We start from the raw sequence: 19,432 nt of genomic DNA, 5'->3' as shown, positions 1-19,432 counted from the left end.
AATTAACTGTGCCATTCAGCTACATCTATCCCTGTGTAGGACTTCAAGATTATCCCTGACTCCTTGTTGTAAGCGGTACCAAAGTTGCTGACAGATCTGAAGGAATCAGCATACACGTGATCTCTTTCTATTGTCAGAAAGTAGTTTGTAAAGCAACCAAGTCTGCATACCACACAAGGACTTAAAACCACAATGAAGGGTCAAGGGCTCAATATTGACTAAAGATGACGTTGCAGGTGGAGCAACAATTGACCAGATTCTGAATATCAGGAGAGTGAAGACTTCACAATAATTTCAAGTGAGAATAATGACAGGACTTTCCCATTTTCTAGCCACTGGTATCTTTTTTAAAATGTGAATTTAAATAAACTGGAGCAAACACAAATCTCTATGCAGTCATCAGACAACAGCATATGTAGTAAAGGAGCTATTAAACTTTAGCATACCTTGCTTTTTTCCCCTGTAAATGTCTGGCTTATCATTTGATAATTTTTATTTTCTTTTATTTTCTGATTCAGTGACTATTGAAGTCAATGGCAGTCTTTCAGTTGACTTCAGTGGGCTTTGGATCATACCCTGAACTTTTTAAAACAAGAAAATCGTAAACAGATTTTGAATATTACTTTTGGTTTTAATACTTCCAAATCTCTGCAAATGAAATGGGCTTTTCTGCATAAACAGCTTTTCAATTAGGAGAATTCTGAAGACCAGACAAGCTGTGACATGAGAAGATGTTCTCGTCTGATTGTGACATGATTTAATACCCTGGCCACAACCCTTTCATTTTGTGAGATGTGGTTTCGAATTGTGTTCATGCTCATGATACAATCTGATGTCCTCAAGCAGAGAACATGTAGTCTGTGAGATATTGCAAACATTTGGTTGAATTGACTTTCTGCCCAGATATGTTAATGTAATGACAAATTATCCTCTTGGGTGGCTCGATCTTCAATGTCAAGGATGAATTTTACAAGATCTAAAGTAGTGATTCCCTAACTTTTCTCTGCTGTGGCACACCTTGATACCTTTAATTATTTTGAGGCACACCACCATATAGTCCCCAAGTGAACACATGAATATTCATGAGCCAATCCAGAACTCTTCAAGTAGTTTTTCAAAAAATTCCATGCACACCTTCTCAGGCCTCGGCACACTGGTTGGGAAACACTGATCTAAAAGATACTATGAGAAAATTGGACGAGAGCCATACCTTTCCTAGTCAAGTTGTTCTAAATCACCTTTCTGCTCCCACAGTTCTTGAGGTTGTTGGGGCCAAACTAGCACACCCCCTTTAAAATAGTGTTGGATTTCTAACATAGATTTTTTTACATGATCCGCAAGTTACCATAATAGAATATAAATACAGCCTGCCACCTGAAAAGAGAATGAACATAAAAACAATTTGCAAACTATTGGATTAAAAAAAAATCTGTGTTAACCTATACTCTTTATGGCATGAATTTGATGCTAAAATCCAGTTGCCCCAATTAATTCTATCTCTACTGAATCTTTGGCAAAGCTCTGTGTGAACAATCTACCAGTTGCATCATTATCCTCGGGAAATATTTTGTGTCAGAGAAAGCACCAAAGCACCCATTCAGGCCCAGCACTGTACTTAAACACATGAGTAATCCCTCTGATTTCAATAAGATGACTCACACACTTAAAGTATGTGTGTAAGTGCTTTGTTGAACTGGGGACTTGGTACAGTGTTTTGTGGAAAAGACTTTTTAAACTGCTCACCTTCTTTTCAATTTAAGCAGACTGTAAATCTCTTTTTACTGGCCTTAAAAGCAATTGATCCAACTAAATTGGTTTGCAGACTAGCAGGCCATTTAAACAAATTTCACAGTAGTACTATTTCAGGTAAGGCATATATCAATAGCAGTTAAAACTGACTGCTCCCCTTTATTTTATGGTATGATAAATAGATCCTGTGTCAGTGATACGAAATAAAAGGTAATCATTATGTATGTTTGTATGAAAGGGTATAATTTCTAACACAAACTTTCTCCCCGACTTGTAGTTAAATGTTATTTTTGAGGTTTGTTGTACTGGTGCTAGCCTATCTTTATAATTTAGAAAGAGAAAACATTGAGTGTGACCATAGGGTGATGAGCCAAACTATAAGCTCTCTGAGACAGGGACTGTCTTTTTTTGTTCTGTGTTTGTACAGCACCTAGCACAATGGGATCCTGGTCAATGACTAGGGCTCCTGGGCACTACAATAATACAATAATAAATAATTATAAGAAACTTTAGAGTTTTAATCCCAGCTGGACAGTGACTCCTCAGACTGAATCTTTGATTCAGTTTCTCCATATGTAAAAGGGGAATAATACATACCTACTTGACAGAGGTATTGGAGCCTATAGTGGGGTGGCCTGGCCCTTTTAGCCTGGGTGAGGAGGGGGGCAGAAGACTCCATCCCAGGAATATTGGTGTGAGCACAGGCTCGGAAACTGGCTGAAACAGAGAGAGGAGGTGGTTCCAGGCAGCTAACAGTGAGATGGGAAGACTGTTAGTTTAACGCCTTGGGAATCAGGAGCCCTATAATACAGGCTGGGGCGGGGCTCTCCTCCTGGCCAATCAGGAGGTGACCTGAGAAGGAGAGGACTATATATGCTGCCTTCCCTCTCAGAACATTGCGTGCACTGACAGAGGAAGGAAGGCAGAACTGGCAGGCTAGACGTCTGTTGGACAGAATAAAAGCTAAGGTGGTCAGCAGGAGCTTTGGGGACAAGTATGAACTATGGAGTTGCTATGATGGACCTTGTGTTTGAGACGCTGAGGACTTTGGGCTACTGACCCAGTTTCAGGGGAGGTTGATGGTTACTCTAAGAGAGGCTATATGGCACTCCTAAGGGGCCCTGATGAGAAGGGGCAGACAGGGTGCTGTGGAAACATCTCTGGCCGCATGAGGGAACCAGGCAAATGGTGTCCCCTCTCCACTACAGGGCCCTATCCTGCAGGGATTTTCTCCCATTCTTATCTTTTCTTCCACTGATTTCACAGAAAGAGGCCTTGGACCTTTCAGGATCAGGCCCTTAATTTGTAAAGTGCTGACTTCAGTGGAGTGACACCATGGATGAATTATAAGAATATACTCCTCTTTTTCTTTTGGTAGGGGTGTTGGGGTTTTGCTTTGTGTGTCTCTTAAACTGTATTCGGGTGCCCAATGAAGTCAGTAGGAGTCTTCTCCTTTGACTTCAGTGGTTTTTGCTTGAGGTTCACAATGTGTCATGGCCCAATGACCCCCTGTATTACAGAGCAAACTAACAGGCATCTGCTCAGTTGGAAATCAGAGTAAGAATACCTTGTGTAAAATTAAGAGAACCTAAATGCAGACTATAGTAATCAAAATTGGGAGATTCCACGTCCTTTATTAGTCTCAGTCATTGTATGCACTCCAGTGCAGTTACAGATCTTCCATTTAAGGATGTTGTGATCTGAAACAAAGTGACTGGATTTGAAAAACAAGACATTTGTCTAATGTATTGAATCTAGAAACATCAGCTGTAGGTCACCATTCAAATACTGTGTATGATAGGAAACATAGATGCATCAGGGGATTAAGGTTTTTTTGATGCTGAAAATAACTCCAGGAATTCCAGTATTTTACAGTTTGATAATATAATTAGCTAATGTTTTGACTAGACTAACTCGATAATGATGCATAGAAAAGGGCAATTTAATCTTGGCACAGAAACTTAAAATGTTTGCCTCATTGCTTTCTATGTCTTAATTTCTATTTTAAATTAAATGTCTGTGGTTTCTTAATATTTTATATTAGAAATCTTCCTTTCTTACAGTTTCTGTTTTGAATCACTAATTAATTTAATGCAGAAGTTAGTTATATCATGGGATTACAATAAATTGGGAGCTTATTTTTCTTCTATTCTCCATGTATAACTTCCATTAAAATCATTGTGAATCATAATTGCGTTCAGGGGAATATGCATACTTTCTGCTCCTTCCCAAATGTTTCTATTGCTTTTTAAATATTTCTCTATGCTTCTGTTCCCTAAGTATTCGTGCTTCCATTTATTTGTACTTTTCTTGAGTAAAAGAAAAATTGCTATAGGGAAATATCTACAATGTCTGTTGACCAGCAAGTACATTATCTCTCATATACATTTCTGACTAGTGGCTTGTGGTATATATAATACCCAGTAAATAGGATAAATGGCTGTCAGTTCTTAGGTAAGTATCCCACCCTCAGGATTAGTGATCTAACTATATGGATAATGAGGACATCCACATTACATTGGATATGACTAAAAAAATAAGGGTTGTAAACCCCCTGGTTCAGGATGTTAGCCTGCCACTCATTGGTAGTAAGGCAGAAGTTTCCCCTGTGTGCAAGTTATTCCATGGCTGTCCTTTACAAGTTTTCTTGCACCTTCCTCTGAAGCATCTGGTACTGGCTACAGGATATTGGACCAGGTGGTCCATTGGTTGATCCGGTATGGCAATTCTGTGTTCCTGTTTACTCGCCTGCTGTGGGTGCAGTTCTTCGATAAACTCAGAGAAGACTCCTTCCTTCTTGATTGTGTATTTAATTATGGATCTGTTCCCACTCCCACTGAAATTCATACTAAACCTCCCATTGACTTTAAAATGATAAAGGATTGGTCCCTTGGCCACGCATATTAAACATACCTGGTGTTTCTTATTTGCTCTTGGACTCCCTAATGCTATTTCAGTGCCCATAAGAGATCTAGCATGACCTAGCTCACTGGCTTGTCTAGTAAGCACACAACTTGAGGTAGCCTACTGAGATTTTTGTGAGTTTACAATTTTTTGTTGTCTAGAACATTACAGAGAAATATTTAATGAAGGTTACTTAGATCAAACATGGGAGTTGCTGTATTACATGCTATTTTAGTCAATATCATATTTCTGATGATGTAATGGAACTTATTCTTTTCTAGGGGATCAGCAGTCTCTTCAGTTCCTTAAAAGTGGTGCGACTTCTACGACTTGGTCGTGTTGCCAGGAAATTGGACCATTATCTGGAATATGGTGCTGCAGTACTAGTGCTGTTGGTCTGTGTGTTTGGACTAGTGGCCCACTGGCTAGCCTGTATATGGTACAGCATTGGGGACTATGAAGTTATAGATGAAGTCACTAATACAATCAAAACAGACAGCTGGCTCTACCAGTTGGCGTTGAGTATAGGGGCACCCTATCGGTACAATACCAGCGGCTCAGGGCAGTGGGAAGGAGGCCCCAGCAAAGACTCATTGTATATATCATCTCTCTACTTTACCATGACAAGCCTTACAACAATAGGATTTGGAAACATAGCTCCAACCACAGATGGAGAGAAGATTTTTTCGGTGGCCATGATGATGGTTGGCTGTAAGTAGAATCAATTTATTTTATTTTGCATGTAGATCTTTGCATTAGTACACTATTAAATAAAAATTTTTAAACCATATGCATTGGATTGTTGTACCGTTATAATTAGTTGCATTTTCAGTATCCTATGCTTGGCATCAGCGCTCTTGACACATACAGTGTCTTTTAGCATCTTCCATTGCAGATAAATAACCAGGGAATAAAGCTGAAACCACAACTGAAAAATTGAACAATTTTATTGTTGAAGCTCATGATTAGATTCCAAGATATAGTGTAGGGCTTAAGTGTGATCACAGTTGTATATTGAAGCTAGGATTTCTTTGCATTTTTAAGATCATTTTGAGTACAGTTTAAATGTCTTTATTTGAATTTGGTTAGAATTTGCACACACACACTCATGGTGCTCAGCTAAAATTAACTCATAGTATTAAAGAAATCCCTCTCTTCACTGTGTCCTACCTGGTTTTCAGAAAGTGTGATGTTTGTGTAAGGTGGTTGTGCTTTTTATTACATTGGCTTGGTTTTACTATAAGCTCTATTTTTATCTCCTGAGAATGGTAACTTTTGTCACCATGGAAGCTGGAGTGGAGGAGATCATTGCAAGACTCTGTATTGTATCTTTTCTTAGTTTCCTGCTGTTTTGCAGCTCCTCTAAAATGGCTTTAAAATGATAGTACAAAGGATTATTTCTTATTTTATACTGTCTAGGCAAAAGCACTGGGCAGCTCTTTTGGTGAAGAAACATCTTCAATATATAGCATTGTTTGAGTAACTGGTAAATGATAGCAAGCGGCTGTTGAAAAATGTAAAAATATTAATATAAGGTGAGGAAAGAGGCAGATATTTTACTGTTTAATAATTATAATACTTGGTACTTCTATTGATGCTTTACATTGTCCAAGCTTTGTACAACCACTAAGTGATTATGTAATAAGGATGCAAACAAAACCTTTCAAATTAGGATCTGCATAATCTCTTTGCTAATCTCAGCCAACACTTTAGGTCCATTTTTGCAAAATATTGAACTGTAAAAAGCAATTTTCTTAAAGCGCCTCAGATTATTAAACATATTTACTATATTTAATACATTGAATTTGTTTTTAAATTTGGGGGATCAGCAATCTGACTGCATTCCTACAGTGGTGTCAAAAAATTTGCTTGTAAAGAGTCTTTTACATAATGCAAGTTATAAAAATCAACTCCCAAAAGGTAGATTATTATTGAGCTACTGTGTATATAACCTAGAAAATATACAGCTGGTGATTAGCTGCACATCTTTTGTCCATGCTGCTTGATTGTATATGCAGACGTCTGAGTATTGGGACAATGGAAGGTTTTACAGCATCTTAAATATTGCAATAATCTTATTGTCTTTGCTTTTTTCTGGAGCGCTCTAATGTTGGGCAGAGGAAGGGATTTATACAGGGAATTTAACATCATCATTAAATGACCTGGGGCAGGACAAGAGCAGTAGTAAAAAGAGGGGGAAATGGAGCTTGTCACCTTCTTTGCATTTCCTGCAACTGGACATATTGTTGCTACATTCTTCTCTGAAACAGTGCCAGAGATATAAAAGATACATGCAGGAACCAAAGGTTTGATATTGACAAAATCTTTGCCCATCCAGAGGCTGATATTGATAGTCATCCAAAGTGTTATCAAAGTGACACACAGGCTGGGCACATCACCATTTTACCAGAAACTCAAAACTATGCCTGCAGAATTATCAATGGGAATTGGTGACTGGATTTGTAGGGATTAGGGTGAAGTGGGACAGAGCCTGAAAATCTGCATGTAAAGAGAATAAACTACAAGGGGGCCAAATCCTACCTGCCTTTTTCAAGTGTGTAATCCCATTGTATTGGTGTGGCTACTCATGTGAGTAAGGTGAACAGGATTTTGCCCATAGAAGAGAGGTAAAGGGAGCAAAACCTAATTTTTTACCTCTATTTTAGAAATAAATCAGTAGTTTAGACTTAAAAGTTAGTGTCTTTTGCGGATTTAATAGTGAATGCTAGAGGATCTGATTATCAAAGATGGGCCTGTATAAATGTACATGCCCAATTGTGTGGGCCTAATTTGTGCATGCAGGTATCATAATTGTGAGTGCATTGTACACTTACAACTAAATAAAATAAATGGCTCACTTGATTGCTTACATGGCTAGTTAGATGGCTAACTAGCCATGCCTGCTAACAAATACCAGGCTTGTGCTTTGCAGTCATGGTATTTGAGTGCACTAATTAGGCCTGCTGGATTGTGTGTGTGTATTTGAGTGTGCATATCACTGACAATCTGACTGTGGAAAACCAAAAAGGAGCTATCCAAGGATGAAAGCATGCAGGAGAAGCTGTAATAAGCAGAAAGGAACTTTTTCCTTTGAGAGCCTCTAAACTATAGTGCTAATCATATAAATGTTTGCTAATACCAGTAGTTGATATTGGCAACATTTTTCTAACTGCCAAATAAATGTCTTAAGCTTAGAATTGGAAACAGAGATAGTAATTCATCACAATCCCAATTGCCTACGCATGCAATCTTCAGCTATTGAAGAAATTTTTTGCTGTATTATCAAAAAGCAGTGACTTCTTGTGCAAGCCAGAAGTTTGCTATTTTTAATGGAGAAGTTATCTGGAGGAGGAAGGTGTATCTGGAGAGATTACATGAATGGCCAGCATTACAAAATAGAATACATTTAATAACTAATGAAGCATTAAGGCTGTGCGGCTGACAGCATAAATTGTCCTGTGGAAAAACAACATGAATGTGGTTGGCTGTGCATTTGACAGACCTTTGGTCATGTGACTGTTCATTGGGGACACAGGTCGGCAGGTTGTTTAGTCTTTCTGAGAGATATCACCTTTCCTCTTTCAGGAGAGAGAGCTTTTAACAATTATACTCCATGCTCACAGAACATACTTTGGATTTCTCTTTGACTTACTCAGCCCATCTTGGTGTTTAATGCTAAGTTAAAAAAAATTTTGTTGTTGCATCTGACACTTTTAAAAGATAAACTATAATAAACGGTGCTGCTTTTTTTTGTAAGGCACCTGTGACTCTGATGCAGCGCTGACAAACTTCACTCATGTGTATTTTGTTTTTGTTGTTTATGGAGGCTGAAAGTGCACTGAGAATTCAATTTATTATCGCTCATTTTGCTTTGATTAGGTCATTGCATCTCCTCTACTTCACAGATTGGAGGGAGTGGGTCTGTTTGTCAAGTCTCTTGCCTGAAGCAGCAGTATCTTATTGTGCATGAAGGACCTTTCTCACAAGCCTCCCATTATCTCCTGGCAACTTATGCTCTCCCATTATATGTTCCAGTTTCCCCCTTTGTGATTTCCTCCTATTAAGTCCCTGTTATACTAGGTCTGCAGTTGACTTCATAGAGTAACTGAATGGGTTTGGTCAGTTTCACACCATTGAACATGCTGGGGAATGAGCCTGAGGTGTGTGACCAGGAATGTGAAACTTATCAGATCAGGTGACTTTCATTTTGACAGGAGAGGCTCTGAGAAGAAAGAACAATAGTGAGGGAGAGGAGCAAAGGATTGAGGGGAAGGAGGAGGATGTAGGAAGGTGGGGTTGCAGGCAGAAAGCAGAAGAGCTATCAGAAAGCAGAAAAGAGCACTGGGAAGAACAGGGAGGAGGAGGAGGATTAGGGACAAAGATTCAGCACAATGCTTTACTCCTACTGTCTACTTTGCTGCCAGCAGTGAAAGGATGGTCCTTGGTTAGGGCACTAACCTGAGACTTGGGAGATCCTGGGTTCAGTTCCTGGCTCTTCCACAGACTTCCTGTGTGACTGTAGTCTCTCTGCCTCAGCTCTCCATCTGTGAAATGGGGATAATAGCACTTCTCTACCTCCCAGGGGCGCTGTGAGGATAAATACATTAAAACCTGTGGGGCGCTCAGATTCTAGATTGATAGGGGCCATAGAAGTGCCTAAGACAGACAGAGGGAGAGCTATGGAAACTGCCACTTACCTCCTCTCTCTGAATCGCAGTTCAGCTCTGTCTGAAATACATGGCCAGATCTGGACAGGCACGCACTGATCAGCTCCTGTCTCCGCACAACACATGCTAGTGCTCTTCTGATCAGTGCTTGGTTCTGCTCTGCTCTGGTGGGAAAGGCACCATGGGTACAGAGCCCACCATCAGTGAAGGGACAGGCTCAGGAAGGAGATGGATTGGAGGATGGAAGTGATTTGGGTAAAAAAAGGAGAGAAAACAAGGTGGTGTACGTTGGGAACACTGGGAGTAACCAAATCCATATGTCCCTCCAGCACCAAGAAAACCATCCCATGCTCCCTCCTGTTCTGGAACATGGCAGCTGTGGATGAAATGGGAGGAGAGCCAGCATGGTATCCTTCCTGCCCACCAGCCTGCAGAAGCCTCTGCAGATCAAGGGGTGTGATGGGAGGGATGGCTGCTTGGCTGTCTGTGACACCGTCCCCTGGAAACCCCTTAGGTATCACTGCTGCCTTTATTGGCATGAACTCTCAGAGCATCCCCACTGAGTGGGTTGAGTGCGTGGTGTGGGCAGGGAGAAAACAAATGGCTTTTGAGGGAGCTGTTCTGCCAAGGGCCTGTGAAGTAGCTTGGAGGGGGTTGGCCCATGGATTTCCCCACAGAGTTTGGGATGCTTGTGCCGTTGTATGGCCCTGCCCCCTGCCTCCCTTTCTGCCTTCTCCACAGGTCTACGAACCACTCCTCTCCACTGGGGTGATACTTCTGGGCCTCTTGGCATTGCGCTGGTGGGTGGGAGTAGGCTGTGCCTTGCTCCTGGTGGACGTATGGTCATCAGGAGCCCACGGTCCGGCCCACTGTTTCACAGACACATGAACATCTCAACTGGGCTGCACTGAAGTTCAACATTTGCCTCTCTGCAGGAATTTCAGTGCTGCAGTGTTTCCGTCAGTAAATGGAAGATCGTAACCATGTTATTGAAGACGCCTGAGACAATGAATGTGGAGTATTTAACCGTGTCTGCTCTATCTCTGAATATGAAAAACCCCAAAGGAATTTCTTGTTTTTCCTTAGCCTTCCGAAGAGCCTCAAAGTTCTGTTTGGCCATTCTAGCGCTGAGTGGGTATTGTAACACGTAGCACAGGCTTCCTTGTAGAGTAAAAAGTAGGTGGTTTTTTTTGCTGTTTTGAGTTCTTTTGTTTTTTTACATTGAATCATCCTTAAAAGAATTGCTGGGTTTTAATTGCAGAGGGCAAAGTTTGCTAATTCAAACTAGTTTTGTGATGGCTCATCGTAATTTATGAGATTGTAAACCTCCTTCTCCAGAAGCTGTGCTCATTTTTAGTAGTTACTGCAGCACTTTTCACAAAGTGTAGTTACAGAGTATTATCATATGAGTTGCTATCTGCCTGCAAAGGTCAAAATGATGACAATTCTTTTGACATTAAACATATACAGTGCAATGCCTGGCATCTGTAGATGAGAAACAGTGAAAACATAAGCATTTACTATAATTATGATTCAGCCTTGTTACTGTTGATGGGAGGCTTTCGTTTCAGTAACCTTCCCCTGTTTTAGTTTTACAACCTAGAGAGAAACTTAACATGATATTTGTTGCTGAAAGTGGGTCAGGCGTTCTCATCGGATACACCTTTCCTTGTAAAAGAGCCCTTCCTAATGAGCTGTGAGTGAACTGTGCTGAAACAGGACCTAATGAAGGTTGCAGCTCTACTTCCGAGGTACCATGTTTGCTTTTTCTCAGGTTCAGATCCCTTGTTCGGCAGTGTGACAGGGTCTGCTTCCAGGGCTAAGATACGACTTATTATTGCTAAAAGCCAGTAAATAATTCTTCATTCCAGTGTATTCTTTTATTGTTCAAGTGACATCAGTCAGTTCATTTTCGGCATACTGTAATCAGCCACTTGGGTGCTGTGTGCGTGAACCATGCAGGGTTATCTAGCAGATGGGTTAAGCAATGGCAAAATCTGTGCACCAATTTAACAGTGTGTGCATTAATTGGAGGCCGGAATTTGTCTGGCAGATCTTCAGGCATGCAGTCCCAAAAGGTCTATAGGATTTAGTTTTAATCCCTATGAAAATATATGTAATAGAGCAGCTCCCAGCAAAAATCATTACCAGCAATGGAGATTAAATCAGACTTTGCACAGCAACAAATAGCAGGCTTGCAAGGGCACGCGCAAGAGGAAGTTTTATGGCCACAGGAATGTGCTGGATTGTATATCTAACTATGAATAAAATATAGCACTCTTAAGGGCTCTACTGTCTCTTACAAGGGTTAGTCCTGTGTTAGTCCTTCTGCTTCTCCCATCAGGAATGGGAGAAGTGGGAGGGACATGAGTCCTTTCGACCCTCCCTGGTCTTCCCCTCCTGGGGCAGTAGGAAGCTTTGACCTCTCCAGAGTCAGTGAAGGCCTCATGTTTAACTCTCCCTGGCTCCTTTGGGAATGTCTAAATGGCATTGTAAACCCGAGTCTGTGGGACCTGCCTTTGTGGACTCCATGTTTCCAAGCCTTCAAACTACATTTTAAATCTGGGTTTACAATTGCTGGACCCGGGTCTGACCACTGTGCTACTGCATCCATACTGCACTATGCAGACTGTGTGACTCAGGACTGTGGCTTGAGCTGAGTCCACGCTGCAAAAGAACGGGGCTGGGACTTGAGTCACAGCAGGACTTGGGCTAGGACCCAACTCCTGAGTGCTTGTTGACCTGAGTCAGAAAGGTGTGTGTGTGGAAGATAGGGAAGTTTGGACTCAAACCTGCTGTGAGCCCAGGTTTACAATGCAGCATAGACATATCCTTCGAGCCCCTTGGAAGTACAGGGCCAGTGGGTGGGAAAGGTTGAGCCCTTTGCTTTAAACAAGAGCAGTGTGAACGGCCAGATAGCTCTAGCTGCTGCTGTTAAAATGTATCTTATTCATAGCACACAAAAATGTGACCTGCACATGGACTGAGGCATATGAGCTAATGGCTGGAGGGCTGGTCTGCAAACCTGTCCCTTTAAGGGAGTGGCGTGTAGGCTGGCATTATAGCAGGCCTCCTTTCCTAGCAGTTTCTTGAATACAATTCAGAGATCCTGCTCTGCTTCTTGAACTAGGGATTGAAGTGCATTGGCAGAGCTGTCTGAGGGAGCTTGCACCACCAGTAGCTTTCCTGCACTGTGCTTGTGCCTGTCTGAGTCCCTGACATCAGCACAGAATTCTCCCAGAAAAGGATACGTTGAAGGACTAAGCTCTGCCCTGGTGAAATGTTTCAGAGGCATGGTGCTTTCTAAAAACGGCCAGACAAGTTATGTGTGCAGTGAAGCCTGTTGTAGTGGTGGCCTTCTGATAAATCACAGGACTGGAGTTTGGGTGACGGGGGTGTCTTAGACAGATTTTAGTGCTATGTGTAATGAGTACTCTACAAACTAAGACACGTCTGCTTCCTCTTCAGGGAAGGACTCTCTTTCCACTTCCTTTTAAGCTGATTTCTTGTGGGGATCAGGGCCACTGGGTTTTCCAGGAGAGCAGTTTTGAATGTATTTCTAGCTGGCTTAAGCAGGAGCCTGCTTGGTGAGATTTGGGCTTAGCCTGATAACCGTGAGAAGTCACTTTTGTAATCGCAGACCCTTCTGCTCCCAACCATTGCACATTCAAAAGTGGATTCATTCACCTAAAGCATTGCTACTACAGCAGACCTGGTAGAGAGCAGGGAGAGATGAGCCTAGATAAGATAGAGGATAAGGCCCTCTCTCTGGACTAGGAATTGTGTTGCCTTGCAAGACAGAGTCATGGATTCATGTTGATTAGCCACCCTTAGAGGGCTGAATGCTGCATGCTTCTCTATCTGCTGCTTCTAAGTGTTATTTACGGTCAGTGCCCCGTAGTGCAGGCTGCAGTTTGACCAGCCTGGACATGAGATACATGAATCACTGCCACTAGGCCTCAATCAGAGATAATGGGTATAGTGGGATGAAAGGGAAAGAAGGCATTGCGGGCCACTGCTATCAGGGCACAGAAGGGTAGCGTGGAGTCTTGTAAGGAACCAACGCTGCCCACTGCTTTGATTACTGGGGCGAGAGAGGCCTTCTCGTGTTGGGCAATGTCAGGGTTTCTGCCAGCATGAGTCTCTATAAAACACACCAATTCTGATCTTTTCGAACCAGGCCATGAACTGAATTGGTGACCGCAAATGTAAAAACGTACTGATGACTGGGCAGTTGAAATCAGTCATGTACTGGCATTTGGTTTGATTGCCTTGTTGTGCTGCTGACAGACCTTGCTTGTGTTAAGCAAGATTGCATTGGCCATCTTCAGTGGAGTCCTGTCTTCAATGGGAGGAGCAGCTCTGGGGTAGTCCGGGGCTGGTTTCATCCATGTGTCGCGCATCAGAGCCCTTAGTCACACAGTGAGGCGTGCTCTCCTTGGTAAGGGAAGCAACATGTGTTCTCAGACATATGCTGCAAAGAGCGTCCTGTGTGCTAGGCACCTGCAGGCAGATTTTTAAAGGTCTCTTGGTGCCAAACAATGCAGATCGGCCCCTACTGAGATTTTTTCAAAATACCAGCCCAGGATAGTGAGGAATCTTTTCAAAATCCCGCTAGGCATCTATTTATATAGTTAGGCGCCTAAATATCTTTGAGAATCTGCTCCTGGCGTATAGCCACACCCCCTTATTGGCAAACCGTGCCCCTTGGTGTGAGAACTGCTCCCCCCCCTTCCATAAAGCTCTCTGAAGATTAGTTTGTAAACCTGTCCCTGCTTTGCTAGAAGGCAGAGGCACAGTTGCATTTCCCCCCTCCCCCCAACCATAATATTTCTTGACTTTCTAGAGCTTTAAAGGGATACTGGGTAAAATTTTCAAAAGCACATAGGTCACTTGGAAATAGAGCTGGGTGAATAATGGATTTTTTTAGTTCGCTGGCAATTCTGAAAAGTCATTTTAAAATTGGAAAGTTGGAGAAAAAATCATTTTGGGTTTAAAGAAATATTTTGTTTCATCAAAATGTTTTGTTTAAATTTCAACCATTTAAAAACATGTATTTTATTTATTTTTAGTAAAATTATAGGGAATCTTGAAAAGTCATTTTGAACCAAAAAACTCAAAATGCTTTGAAAATGTTGAAATAAAGTTGTTTTTTTTTATTTTTTAAATTTTTTTTGACCAAAACAACTCAGCAAAATGAACACAAATTTGCAAAATGTTTTGGTGTTGCCAAATCTGCATTTTTTACCAAAAAAGGTTTTGATTGAAAAATATCATCCAGCTCTACTTGGGAAACTATTTCTTTTCACAAGTGGCTACATTACTTAAGAGCCTAACTGTTACTGACTTTCAATGAAATTTAATCTTCTGAGTCCCTAAATCACTTTTGAAAATGGGACTTAGTGTCTTAAGTCACTTAGGGATCTTTGAAATTTTACCCATCATCAACTTGAATCCTAGTCAATTAAACAAAAACAAATCTAAATGTAGTTCCTGGTGCAACATGTGCCTCTGAATCTCCTTCTTCCTTTGTTGTTTCACAACCATATTTTTATATTTTTTAAACATTGTTCTCTCCCCCGTTTCTTTCATGAAAGATCCATACGAACACTAGGGTAACTGACTGACTCTACTTGGAAAAAATATAGTCTATATGTAAATATCAAACTAACTGGACAAGAGATTTTCATCTTCACAGGTCTTGACCTCCTTGCAACCACTTGCTGCGCATCTTGTATTGCTGAATGGGAGTTGGGAGAGGGTCTCTGGGAATTTCTGGTATGCAAAAGATGGAGAATCACTGGTCTATATGCGAAGTGCTGTGAAATGCACAAAGTAGACAAGCTGAAAAACTAGAGCTGTTTTTTCCCCCTCTAATTTCTTTCAATTATAGTGATCTCAGCAGTTACCTGTAGCAATAGCAGGTAACTTCCAGATGGAAGCGTGGTTTCAGGGCAGTTTTCAACTTTGCATATTCAATGTTTTCTAAACGTACCATATTATTTTATATGGAATTCTTCTCGAGATGTTGAGGGAAGAGTCAAACTCTAAAAGAACTAGTAGCCTAAATTATTTCTAAAGTCAGAAGAATTGAAATAAAAGAATCAAATCATGCATCACTCTTTCGAGAGTCTTCAATCCATAAAGATTGGAGAGGATATGATGGATTTTCTTGACAGAAGTATTGTGGGCATGTTCTCATTGTTTTGCTTGTGTTCTGAAATGGTGGCAGTTTTAAAAATATTCAGGCAGCTAGTTTGTAGAAAAAACATATGTGCCTCTAATACAAACAGCTTTACACTATAACACAGCCTCTTTGGGAAGTGTTAGTGGCATTCTTGTGAAGTTATATCTCGAGCAGTTTATATATGCTTTACTTCTATTATTGTTGGCTTGATTCATTTAAATGGATTTGGAGTCTCTGGAGGGAGCAGAGAATAGGAGAGGAAAGAGTGAAGAAATGGTATTTAGCTGTTACTGCCTAATGCTATTGAAAATGACTGAAAATTGCTTAGTCATAGATTTAAAAAAAAAAAAAAAAGATGCCCAAATGTGTATGGGGGAACCGCTAGGCATTTACGGATTATGCAATATGAAATATCCATCCTATAAATGATCTGAGAGCAGTGCTCACATTTTCCCAGGATACTTAGAACATTTCTATTTCTCAGTAAGCAAGGGTTTTAATTAATCCATGTAGACTGCAAAAGACCTGGGGTATTATGTGAGGTGGGTAAGCAAATCCTGTGGTATCACCAAGATATTAGATCATTTAGCTGACGATAATTTACAAATTTAGTTGCAGGTCACTTCATTAAGTCAAACAGTAAAATCAGTGATTTAAGCCTTGATCCTGCATGGAGTTCTGTGTGGGTGGACTCTCTGCTGAGCCCCATCAAAATAAGTAGGTCCCTGTGTGAGTGCAAAGGTGTGTCCACATAGAGCTTATGGCAGCGTTGGGGCCTTACAGTGAAATGTACATGACACACTGTCAGCAGGTTCCCACTTTGTGCGCATGTTAGATGTGCATTTCAGTTTGCAAACAGACATTTTCATCTTGTCTCCTTAATATACTGAGCTCATTTTTTCTGCAACAAAGAACTCTAGTTTCCACAGTATGGAATTGGGGTTGGGAGGAGAGTTGGGATCCCAGAGAGCTGGATTTAAGAAGCAAGACAGAATATGAAAAAAAAACTAGAGCGCCCCTGCCCTAAGGAAATGCTGACCTTTCATTTAAATCAAGATATTTCCCCTTGTCTAGATTTTGTCCTTTGTTAAATGTCAGAACTAGAGGAAAAAGTGACACCTTTGTATGTCTGGAGAGGCTTAAACATCTGAAAATGACTAATTAGTGTGACAGGGTCAGACTGGATGGCTATCGGAGAGTGCTGGGGTATTATAGGAGGTTTATTACCCATTTTGCTGCTAGAGCAGGGCCCTCGACTGACCTAATCAAAGCTTGGGGTCCGGATATAGTGAAGTGGACCGTCACGGCTGAAAAAGCATTCCTGGACCTAAGGTCAGCCCTTTGTAGCCACCCAGTGCTGATAACCCCAGACTTTGAGAAGGACTTCATCCTCCAAACGGATGCCTCAGAGACAGGGCTAGGGGCTGCACTCACACAACTAATTGGTGGCCAGGAGTACCTGATCCTGTATCTCAGCAGGAAGCTCCTCCCCAGAGAGCAGAGGTACGCAGTGGTCGAAAAAGTGTGTCTGGCGATTAAGTGGGCCATGGAGAGTGCTAGAAGGCCGATATATCAGCCCCAGGATCAGTAAGTGCCTTTTCCCATGGTAGCTGACGAGGGGTTACTCCAGGTTAGTTAATACACCTGGAGCCAATCAAGGCGCCGCCCAGAACTTGTTAAAAAGCCTTCCCTACAGAGAAAGGGTGTGGTTGGTGTTGTGGGAGTGAGGTGAGCTCCCAGAGAGTGAGCCGGCATGACGCTGTCAAGAGCCAGGAAGGTTTAGGAGAAGGAGCAGACCGCTGGCAGGAGAGAACCCTGCCGGTACAAAGACTGCAAGAGGGAAAAGGACTTTTCCCAGAGCCTGCCAGAAAGGAAAGATTGAACTGGACCTTTGTTTTGGGCACTACCTCGCCCAGTGGGGCTGTCCGAGGTCAAGAGCCTTCCCTGGAAAGGAGACCAGGAAGGGCCCCTGTCTGGGCAGGGTATGGACATTAAGTCAAGGGGCGTGGAGAAGTAACCCCGGGAAGCTAGCAGCTTTTCTGAAGCCACAGCATGAGGCTGCTGCTTGTAGGGTCCCTGGGTTGGGGCCCAGTGTCGAGGTGGGACCAGGCCACCCCCACCCTCTACCAGCCATTCACTGGATGGTCAAGAGCCCCAGCGAAGAGACAAGGGCCTGTGAGAACCAGAGACAGGAACAGGAGCCAGCAGGAAGCAGCCATCTTAGAGAGGCTGTATTACCCTCCCTCCCCACTAGAGGGTGGAAGAACACTAAAGAGTGAAGCAGTTCCCTGACCTACCACTAGAAGGAAGCGCTTTACCCACCAAGGTAGAGGAAGAGCTTTGTCACGTTAGTTTGACAATAGGAAATAAAGTTCCTGCCCAACGGGAGGGAACAGTGCAGTATAGAAGCACTGCAAGTTAATCACATTGTTGTCATGCAGTGACATTGTTGTCATGCAGTGTTTAATGTTTATAAAGAGACCTAATGTTCTTTGGCTAGAAGATGCTTATACGTACACTGTAAAATATGAAGAATCCTATTGCATTTAATGTCCACACCACAACCCGTATCAGGTTTCCTCAATGTGACACCTCCAGACAAGATGGCAGCAGCACTAAGCCTGCTTAATGGCCCATCAAGGGAACTCAAGTGTACAACGAATCCAGTGAAAGATTCATGAATCCAGGGGTTTCACCTTATGAGTCACCAAGACATGTAGGAACATTCCTATGGACAGGGGACTCTGAGGGTTTCTGACGCTATGTGCTCTGTGGCTGTGTTTGGGACAAAGGAAGTACAAGCCTCATGGCAGAAACTATAAAATGCAGCTGCACTATCTCCATCTTGTCTTCAGGATCAACTCTTTTATGACTGAAGCTGTGAAACAAAGGACTGAGACCCATCCAGGTACTGGATGTACTCTGGAGGGACTGTACAAACCTGCAAACTCCACAGTTCTGCTAAGAAAATGATATATATGGAATTTGAAGTCATTTGCATGTATCTGATTGCTTTAATCATTTAACAACTGTCTTCTTATTTGTTTCTTTCCTTCATTATAAACCTTTAATTACTATAGGATTGGCTGGCAGCGTGGTGTTTTGGGTAAGATCTAAACGTACATTGGCCTGGTAATGTGGCTGACCCTTTGGAGATCAGGAGAACATTTTTGGTAAAGGGAATAGAGTTTTAATAACTTATTTCTTTACTGGACCTAGTTGTTAATTGGGGGCCAGAGACTGAAATGCAATAAAGGGGGCTTTGTAACTTCTTGTTTTTAGTTTCTTGATAACCAGTGTGGGAGATCAGAAGCACTGTTTGTGACTGGTTGGTGAATCTAACTGCAATGTTAGCCACCAGCTTGGGAGAATCTCCTCTTCTTTTGCAGCCTGCCCTGATCTTGGCACTTTCAGTTGGGCTACCCTAGGCACGGACGGGTCATATAGCTAACAAAATTAATTTCTTCTATACAATTAAATATTCTTTAAGATTTATTCATCTTTCACATCTCATGAGTTAGCAGCTAAGTACATGTTTGCAGTGGGGGATATTTAATGTCTGTGGAATACATCTGTATTATAGGGACTTGTGTCCTCTACCTTTCTGAGGATGAAAGTCTGCACGAGTTCTGCTGTACCTGAAAACGCTTCCTTTCATTCAAGTAGATTTAGGAACCAAAAGATGAAATGTGACGTTCAGTTTTAAAACAAACGTTCAGTGTGAGATTTGCCCTAGTATAAGGACTGCTAGGTTATACCCACATTCTTTAATGTTTATATAAGATTTCACTGGAGTCAGTGAATGTGGATTTGGACTTCTATAAAGATGGCGGTGCTTGGATCCAGTGTGCTCTAGGTTACACAATGAAATTCTGAGTAGAATATGTCAAATTAAAACTTTTCATTCAAAAGATCTTTTTTTTCC

The 19,432-nt window shown here is 41.7% G+C and overlaps 1 protein-coding gene across 1 annotated transcript in view; it reads left to right on the top strand.

Annotated features, from left to right (window-relative positions):
• The window catches only part of KCNH5 (potassium voltage-gated channel subfamily H member 5), a 234,939-nt gene that overhangs the window by 73,228 nt on the left and 142,279 nt on the right, over positions 1-19,432 (top strand). Inside the window, exon 7 of the mRNA XM_067554914.1 lies at positions 4,935-5,364. Coding sequence (XP_067411015.1) covers positions 4,935-5,364 — 430 coding nt within the window. The remainder of the gene's footprint in view (positions 1-4,934; positions 5,365-19,432) is intronic.

Source organism: Emydura macquarii, unplaced genomic scaffold (assembly GCF_026122565.2).
Source record: "Emydura macquarii macquarii isolate MOO-44397 ecotype Brisbane River unplaced genomic scaffold, CSIRO-AGI_Emac_v2 contig_1551, whole genome shotgun sequence".
NCBI classification, from domain to species: Eukaryota; Metazoa; Chordata; order Testudines; family Chelidae; genus Emydura; species Emydura macquarii.
Note: the sequence above shows the minus strand (reverse complement) of the source record. Positions and strands in the feature narration are given on the sequence as shown.